This window comes from Nannospalax galili, unplaced genomic scaffold (genome assembly GCF_000622305.1).
Source record: "Nannospalax galili isolate Female #2095 unplaced genomic scaffold, S.galili_v1.0 scaffold325, whole genome shotgun sequence".
NCBI lineage: Eukaryota > Metazoa > Chordata > Mammalia > Rodentia > Spalacidae > Nannospalax > Nannospalax galili.
The window spans coordinates 655,854-665,443 of NW_008355159.1; the positions used below are offsets into that span (position 1 = coordinate 655,854).

Sequence of the window (9,590 nt, forward strand, 5' to 3'; positions counted from 1 at the left end):
GGAATGAGAGGAGTCCCCACATGCCCGTGACTTGCTCTTTCAGTCAGCTCAGCTTCTCTCACTGGACAGAGGGGAACCTGACTCCTAAGAAGAGCAAGTACCATGCTTACTGTTAGGAAGTGGCGGTCCTTTGCCTCACGCCTCCTCTGGCTATGAGCTGGAGGGTAGGCTGGCAGTGGTGGAGCAGCTATGGAAAGAGGAGCAGCAGCCCTCTGCTCTCGGCGATCACTCCGACTCCGGTGTTCTGAGGGTACAAAAAAGACAAGAATAATGAAATACGTTTGGTATTCTCAATTTCTCTTTCCCCTTTGAAAGTATTAGCAAAAACCTATAAAAAGATGAGCTTACATTAACCTAACTAATTTATATACCATAGCCATTTTCATAATGGTCCCTAAAAACCATTGCTTGCTGTGAATATGAAGGCAGATACATCCATCTCCATGGGAGCATCTTATAATCCTGGTGCAAGATGACTCACTTCTGAATTCAGTGTACCTCATTTCAATACAACATAAGAGGGAAGAAAAAAAAAGAAACAGTTGCAAACAGTGGTGAAAGGCTCGATGCCATCAGTACTGGAGTATAGAGTAGATGCAGACATAACACAGCTGCCAGACCTCAGTGTTAGAATGAGTGAACACTGGCGCCAGGAAGGGACCACTATGGAGTCAGGACTTTGTATGAGCCACTTTTTCAACTATAGATACTAGAAAGCAAGCTCTGGTAGCTAAATTTATACCAAAGAAATTGACAAATGTATACACTGAGTATTTTATTTTTCTTCCTTATTTCCAAGAAACTGAATGACCACATCATTATAGCCATCTACCAAAACTCAGAGAGCTTTGAAATCTTGTGCTCCCAGAGAAAATGAGGCGACCCCAGGGACAACAGTTTTCTCCTCCAGGGAGAAACTCTTACCACTGGGGAAATGCTAAGAACTATCTATATGTGAGGTAAAGTGGCCTTGACTTCACAATGAGAATCACTGGCATTATGTCCTGATTTTGATCCTAAGCATCACAGAAATAAAAAATACACAGATATATCATTATATGGATATCACAGAGATACTAAAACACAATTTAGCTTTCTGGCATCTCTGTGAACCTCGAAACATACCTTGCCTATACTAAAGGCTGTCCATCTGGAAAAATACAGCTTACACTCATTCCCAGAGTTTGAAGTTTCTAGAGACCCTATCATGGTCAATGAACAAATGGCTGAAGGCAATTTTTGAACCTGCCTTTCCACTATTTAACATTAGTAATATTTAGTACACATGTTATACTAGTCACAATGCCCAGTGTTTACTGAGCAACTGTTATGTGCCAGAAATGCTTTTCTAAAGCCTCACACATATCCTCTCAACAACCCCACATAGTGGGCATTAATGCCACCCCTCCTCTGCAGATGCGGAAACAGCTTCAGGGAGGGTGGGTCACTATGCAGGAATCAGTGGCTCAGGCATGACTTGGTGTCATTAATCTTGATATTACTTGGCCTAGAGGCACAGAAGAGCCATCTATACCTCATCGGATTTTTCTTTTCTTAATTATTTTATTGACTGATTGATTGATTGATTATGTGTATGAGTGCATTGCCTGCATGTATGTAAGTGCACCACATGCATGCAATGCCTGCAGAGGACAGAAGAGGGCGTTAGATCCTCTGGAACTGGAGTTACTGGCAGTTGTTAACCACCTTGTAATGTGGGAGCTGGGAACCGAACCTGTGTCCTCTGCAAGAGTAGCCAGTGCTATTAACTGCTGAATCATCTCCCCAACCTGCACTTCTTGGACTTTTCAGTATTTGTTCATAATTATAGTTTACTGTATTCTGATTCCTTAAACATGTATCGCACTATGACTTATAGTGCACTATTTGCCTTTTTTTTAAACCTGTGCTAGGTCATAGAGATAACTATGCTGATGCTTTCATGTGATATCAGATACTCTTTACCCTAAAGCTCTGTAATTCTCATTTGTATAATTGTGTTGATAACAATACCATTTTGTTATTTCTCAGCATCTTAAACTACAAGATGGACCTTGGAGCAGACTCTGTGTGTGTGTGTGTGTGTGTGTGTGTGTGCGTGTGTGCGAGATATAGATAGACAAATGATAGGTGATAGACGATAGATAGGTATATAGATAGATAGATGCAGGGGGTTCGAGCCAGCAACCCCCACGCAGTGATGACTGGGGATGAGTAAGTGCGCCGTTCGCCAGCCCATGCCGCCCCCAGTACCGGGAACACTCAGGCACAATGGGGAGCCTAGTCAAGCAGGGACTCATTTATTGCAGGTGTTACAGAGCTTATAAAGGCACCTGGAAATCCCCGCCCCCCACCCCCCACCGAGGAGTGCTGACCATGCACTCCTCAGCAGTGTGGAAGTATCCTTCAGACTTTTAAAACAAGTCAGGCCGCGCCCCAGTACCTTCCTCTTGGACCTCTGCAAGGTGGGGCCTTTAGGTCCCTACAGGCTCTAACTCTCAAGGCCTACCTATAAGTGACCTACTTCCTTCAGCTATGTCCCACCTCCTAATGGCTAACAGTACTCAAGATGGAACCCAGATGTTGTACCTGTTAGGCAAGAGCCCTACCGAGTGATAGTCCCAAAACTTTTAGTATATTTTCTTGAGAAAGGGTCTTACTAAGCTGCCCAGGCAGGCATTCAACTTGGAAATTGTCTTGCTTATCCTCCTGCATAGCCAGAATTATAAGCCTGTGCCACAAAAGTACAGTTCAGAGAGACTGTATTATTTTCATATTTTTATCAGAGGGTCTGCAGTACCCGTGAAATAGATTTTCAATTATTACTTGCTGAATGAACAAATTCATGTTTTTACTAAGGCCTAGGCTTTAGAAAAACATAATGCATTCCATACTCTATATTCAATATTTATAATGGATTCTGTTGTTGGTACCGTCAGCGGCTGCATGTTTCTCTACATTCTATGGTGCTTCTTAATTATTTTATGTATGTGTTTGTGTGCCTGAATGCTATGTAGTATGTCTGCAGGTGCTTGCAGAGGCCAGAAGAGGGTGTCAGATCCCCTGGAACTGTAGATACATGCAGTTGTAAGCCACCTCCTGTGGATGCTGGGAACTGAACCTGGGTCCTTTGGAAGAGCAGGAAGTACTCTTAATGGCTAAGTCGTCTCTCTAACCCACTACTGCTTGTTTTAAGTGGCTTCCCCAATGCTGGCCCCAGCCTTCTTTGCCTTATTCAATATGCTGCTCCCTAAACTAGGAACTGAGCTCTCTTGAGCTTTATGAATTCCCCCTCTAAGTTGCCTGTCTTTTGTTCTCACTACCTAAGTTCGCTCTTAAAAATCAGAGACTTAGTATCTGTGCTAAGAAAACATAATATGGTATTCTTTGACTTCCTTTGCTCGGGATTCTTTCAAAATATATTGACTCCCATTCATAACCAAAGTAAAGTCCTCAAAATCACATAGGTGGTCTTTGCTAAATGGCCCCCAAAGCCAGTGTTTACCTAGAAGAAACACTGAGATAAATGGGTTCTTGGCACCTTTGGCGCCACCCTCATTTTTCTCTGCAAGCAAATGGTGGACTTTTCTAACTGGGCAGCACAAGAAAAAAAAAATCTTTTACATTCTTAAATTCACCGAGCAGAGCAGACAGGTGTTACTGGTTAAGAAGAATGAAAGGATGGAGGTGGAGTTAGAAGAGAGACATTAGCTCAATTTTCCTTTCAACGGCTTCTCTCCCACACTGTCTTAAATTTATCTCTTCTTTTGCCCCAGGCCGGGAGTATGAAGCCTAGATTAATGACTCCTTAATTATACTTCTCGCTAGTGGTGAGGTAGGGACAACATTGGTCCGCCAGGGCCTGCAACTGCTATCCAATATTCATCTTATTCCTTTAGACCAACGAAACTTAGACCACAGCCAGAAACTTGAAAGGAAAGGAAATATAAAATATAATTATCTCTTTATAGTCATGTATTAATCTCTCTCAGTTTTAGGAACGTAAAAGATGGCATCACTTAATGTTGTGCCTGGTGCTGAGAATTCAATAATTGCTAAGAAAAGGGAAAAGAATCATTGCATTCTAAACAACTTGAAATACATTTAGATGCTACTTCCCTGAGGCTCCATGGCATGACAGGTACCTTTCCTCTCTGTATTGACCTTACCTGCTTACTTGTCTGTCCTCCCCACTACACCAGGAATCCTTTGAAGGCAGAAACCACATTGGATTTCTCTTTGGATCCTATGGTCTAGTAGAATGTCTGGCCTTGGGTACAGTTTGGTGGGGGAAGGGGGTACTATTAAGTAGATCTCAAAGGTAGTCAGTTTTTAAGTTTAACCTCAGTTCCCTGGCTCCCCCCTTGTAGACTCAGTCCCAAAATGAGCACAGACCTGTAGCCACACAACCTCACTTGCCCACAGTTCATTATCCTCTTCCTCCTCACGAATACTAGGCAATTCCAGCTATCCAAATAAAGACCCCACAGGGAAGCTCATTGCCACACTTGGGCAGCCAGGCAGCTTTCTGAAAGTTTGGTATTACTCCCAACCACCAGATGGCAGAAGTGGATTGTGCTGATAGATGTACTACAAAGTTGCTGTTTCTTAGACAAGTTTTTTTTTTTTTTCTTTAAGTCACTTTCTAATTTTAATTCTACACCACTGCATGTTTTTAATTCTATGATGCCTATAATTCCTGTTTATGGCTCTCTGCAGTGCTATTAAAACTACTACACCCAAGATTTGCTATTGAGCCAGCTACAAAACAAGTCAGTCTGTAGAGGGCAAAATGAGGCTCCACACTCTTCCAATGAAACCCCAGAAGGCCCCACATCCCTCTCTCACCGCCCCCCCCCGAGCAAACGCAGAAAAAAAGTGATATTGGCACTTGCTGTTCTTCAGTTCTGACATTAAATCCAAACCTGACGAAGCAGTGAAATGTGATAGCTTACGAACAATTCAGTATTATCTGGTTGAATCTGTAAAAATCTAATCAGGGAGGACTGATTAGCAATAATAAAAGAATAAAAAGAATGATGTCTAAAGGGCTAATGCTACTCAAGCTCTCTAATGATAGGAGCCAAGAAAGTATTTAGTGAGATCAGGCAAATCCTTCATAGTCATTTAGAGCTATCAATGCTCAATCAGCTTTCTGCAGAATTTCATTCCACTCCATGCACATCCATATGCTGGGTTCACGAGAAGTGCTTTGAGTAAAAGAAATTAACAAAACACCATACTTGTCCTGGAGTTGATCACAGATTAATGGCAGAAGGCAGACAGGCCCATGGTCAGTAATGACAGACAGTTATAACGGCATATTGGGAGGATGCATAGGATAGTATAAGAAGGGTGCCTAAGAATGGCAGTAGTAGACAGGAAGGTTTCCTAAAGGGGCCTTGCACTAAAAAAGTTGTTGAAGAAGCATTACAATAAGCATCCTTACTCTTCATTATAAATATCACAATATCTTGTTAATAATAATTTAAAGGAAAACTTTAAAACAACTGCTTTGGGGATAGTAATAGATCAGTTGTTTCATTAAAAGGGAAAAAAGACGATGATAGGAGGAAAGGCAGAAATCATAATAATAAGCATTGTTTCCATGTGGATGAAAACAATACTTATTAGAATTTTCTGTACCTTGATAAATACATTAAAATATTTTATTTACATTATTATGTATTTATAAACTACCATTCCTCAAAATGAGTGCAGAAAATTTTAAACAAACACAATGAAAATGCAGACACCACCTATGCCCATAGCAGGAATCTAAAGGCCAGAAAATGTGACACACCATCTTCTGATACTCCATTTTAGGGTCTCTTAAAGGATGATGCTCATTTTGAATCCTCTAATTCTAATGGGTTTTAAGACACTGGAAGGTAACCACTGTAAAAAAAAAAAAAAAAAGCTATGTTTCCACAAGGGTTGCTATATGCTTATCTTTGGTGCTTTCAATATTGTGAAAGAAATATAAATATGAATATTTGTTCTTGTGAGATATAGTATATGGCAAGATGGGAAAGAGCTCTGACTGTGGGATAAGAGGCTCGGAGCCAAGTCCTGGTAATGAAGCTGCTGTACACAACCCTGAACAAGTTTCCCCACCTCTCTAGGCCTCCATGTCCTCTCTATAGAACAAGGGCATTGGATCAGCTCAGAGACTCTCAACAGAAACAGAAGAGTCCTCAAAGGGCTTGTTATGGTGGTTAGAATGATTGGGCAGGAGTCAAGCATGACAGGACACTCAATGAGAAAAGGCCCTAGGTCCCATACAATATTCAAATGTCTTATCCAAATCTCTTATAGGCAAGAAGCCTAGAACTTATTTCTAAGCCAAACCCAATTCCCTTTTACTTATAATCCAAAGTATCATTATCCTCATATATAGTATATACTGAATGTACCAATATTTGTAGTTCTATTCTGCTTCTGTCTCTGGGGTTCCTTCAGTTCTCCATAGTTTTTGTTCGGAATGGCTTTTGTCTTTTCTTAATTCAAATTCACTTTTGATAGGCACAAGCATCTAACTGCTTTCATTAATTATATCATCTAATGCAGTTGTCACTACATTTTCATATTGAGATTATTGTTAACAATATTTTCTTTTGAATTTCTATGATTATACTTAGACTATAATGATAATTTTAATGTGTGTAACTATAATGATAATTTTAATATGTGTAACTGATATTCCACACAAATTTCATTCAGGGTAGAAATGGGAGCATTCAAAAGGGCTTTCTACAACTCAAAAGATGTTGGGACTGATAATCCCTGAATAGCACAACCTCCAAGACTCTTCCCCAAAGGCCCAAGTCTGGGATTAGTTACCTCTGCATAACGTACCTCTGCGTAGGGCCTGCAGGCTTTGTCTGGCATGGCGGTGCAGCTCCTCCACACAGGGTGGCCTGGTAGCTGGAAGGAAGATGTTTCGCTGTTGGTGCCATGGTGCACGGTAATATACGCTTAACTTGCTCTCGATGTCCAGGTTGGAGACAGCTGCAAGACAAGGAGAAAAAGGGGCATTGTGTATCAGGGGCTTTCAAAGCAGCATGTGGACTCTGGGCTAGGGAGTTGAAAGATGGGAAGGAATGGAGTCAAGTAAAGTGGAAATCCAGACTGACTGTGGCTCTCACCTGAAAAGCTAACTCAAGGCTGGATTAAAGTTTGAAATTTATAATAGAAATGAGGACAACTTTGCCACTGGACCAAGGGATGGGAGTCCCTGGGATATTTCTGCACATTACTCCTACTGTCCACCTGAACTTTGGCCTATACCTTATGTTGCAACCTAGCCCTTCGCTGGTGGCTGCTGGCTCTGGGTTTCTGTTCCTGCTCTCTACCTCTTGATTCCATTGCTTGCAAACTTTCCCTGGTTTTGCCAAAGGTGAGCACTGATATTAAAGGAACCATGACAGATGTCACGGTGGGTATTAGGGGAGGGAAACTGCAGATAATAAAACCCATCCAAGAGACAAAAGAAGGAAGAAAGTCCTTTTATCCCCAAACTCATCATTTAACTCAGTATTCTTTGTTACATTCATTACACGTACAGCCTAGGACAGAACTTATGAGTGGAAGATGCATCCCTATTGAAACATGGGAACCAAGGGACTGTGATTGAGAAATAGCCACCCAGAGGAACTAATGAGCACTGGACAGCCTGTTAGCCTCAGGACTGCTGAGAACTGGTCTAGTTGGCTTTACCCTATAGGCCCAATGTCCAGAGCCAGATTCCTAACTCAGGCTCATCCCAACCCTCCCAATCTCAACCCTTCTTCCTGTTTCTTTTCCTTATTTCCCCTGAGCTTGATTTCGAGGTGCCGCTGTTTATTTTTGTGACCTACATAAGATTTAGCTTTATTCTGACCATTTTCTTTTAGAAAATTGATCTACCTTTCTACTTTGAGAAGTCTTACATAGAACAATACAGTCTTTAGAAAAGAAAACAGATACTACCTGGAAAGGGAACAGAAGAATGAAAACTTGGGAACATGCAACCTTTTGATAATTAACTTTTCCCTCTCCTACCAAGGACTACAGTTATTTTTGGTTTTCTTTTATAAATGCAGTCTTTAAAAGTGCTGTTTCTGCTACAGTAAAATGTTCATCACTACAAGAAGGCTGAGGATATTGCTCAGAGTCAGAACACTTGCCTAGTGTGTGTGAGACTCTGGGTTTGATTCCTAGCACTGTAAAAAAAAAGGAAACAGATACAGATACAGTTCATAATGATGTGTAGAAAAATCACATGGGCAGAATCAAGGGAAATAGCCCAGACTCCTAAGTTACCTAATAGAACCTTCCATGATGATGAAATTCTCTACATCTGTGCTGTACACTGTGGTAGCCACTAGCCATGGTGGCTCTTAAGCACTTAAAATGTGGATAGTTAGTGAGTGAGGAACTTCATTTTTAATTTTATTTATTATTAAAATTTAAATGACCATATATAACTATTGTATTGAACAATACAGTTCTAAGAGAACTATAGTCCATCATATTTTCTCACCTTAAGCCACAGAACATATTACTCTCTTCTACTTATTTATTTCTCCTTGGTGTTTAATCCCCAAGAACTTGTATCAGGGAAGTACTTCCCCGGGTAAGGAGGACATTCTTTTGGAGGGAGGAGGGTCTATTGAACCATGAAAGAAAAGAGGCAATTTTTATTTCCCAAGCTATCCTATAGCCTCAGCTTTCTCCTTAGAAACTGCAAGTGCTTGATGAACCAGTCAGGGGTCCCTGACCTCTGTAGACAAGAACAGGAGGATGTACTAAGGGACAAGCTGAACTTTTCAGGCCTGAGAGAATGAGTGGGAGGCCTTGGTATAGAAGGGGAGGGCCAGGTTTATATCAGAGGTCTCCTCTCATGTGTACAGTAGGCGGAGCTCTGAAGACAGAAGCTTTATTCAGCTACCCTCAAACGAATGCTCTGGTTCAGTGACTGGGATTGACTGAAAAAGCAGCTTGTCTCTGGACACAGAGGTCAACTCCCGCACAACAGGGTTGAGGTCATTGCCAAACCCAACAAAGATGGCTGTGAATTTGTGTGCTGGTAACAGCTGGGAAAGGGGACAGAACAGAAAGTCTGCCCATGAAATAAAAGAGGAACAAGAAGTTCAGCGGGTGGTCCCAGAAGTAGGAGATGACTTCTGAGCACCCCTGCCCTCTAGCAGACTTGTCTCTTCAGGGAAGTTGGAGTCAGGTGAGTGGAGGTAGACCAGAAGGCTCAGCATCCCTCAAACCCTCTGTGCTGCTGACCAGGAGCTCAATGTGTTGACTTTGGCAACCCTTCAGAAACAAGGTCAAATGTCCATGGATTCTCAGGCTTTGGGTGGGAAATTGCTGAGTTCCTGCTATTTGCCTTAGTATTGCCCCAAGAAAAGACTCATCAGATGTTCTTGAAAAAAAAAAAAAAACCCTGAAGAACCCTGAGCTCCTACCCCGGACTCCTACCCTGGACTCCTAGAGTCCTTGAGCCATAATTTCTTTTTTTAATATTTTATTATTTTTATTTTATGTGTATGAGTGTTATGCCTGCATGTAGGTAAGTGTGCCTGTGTCGTGCAATGCTG

At 41.6% G+C, this 9,590-nt stretch overlaps 1 protein-coding gene across 1 annotated transcript in view; it reads right to left on the minus strand.

The window, feature by feature from the left end:
• Positions 1-9,590, minus strand: part of Nhs (NHS actin remodeling regulator) — a 352,300-nt gene that overhangs the window by 33,486 nt on the left and 309,224 nt on the right. Inside the window, exons 2-3 of the mRNA XM_008852205.3 lie at positions 6,859-7,011; positions 111-244 (exon numbers count right to left, since the gene is read on the minus strand). Coding sequence (XP_008850427.1) covers positions 111-244; positions 6,859-7,011 — 287 coding nt within the window. The remainder of the gene's footprint in view (positions 1-110; positions 245-6,858; positions 7,012-9,590) is intronic.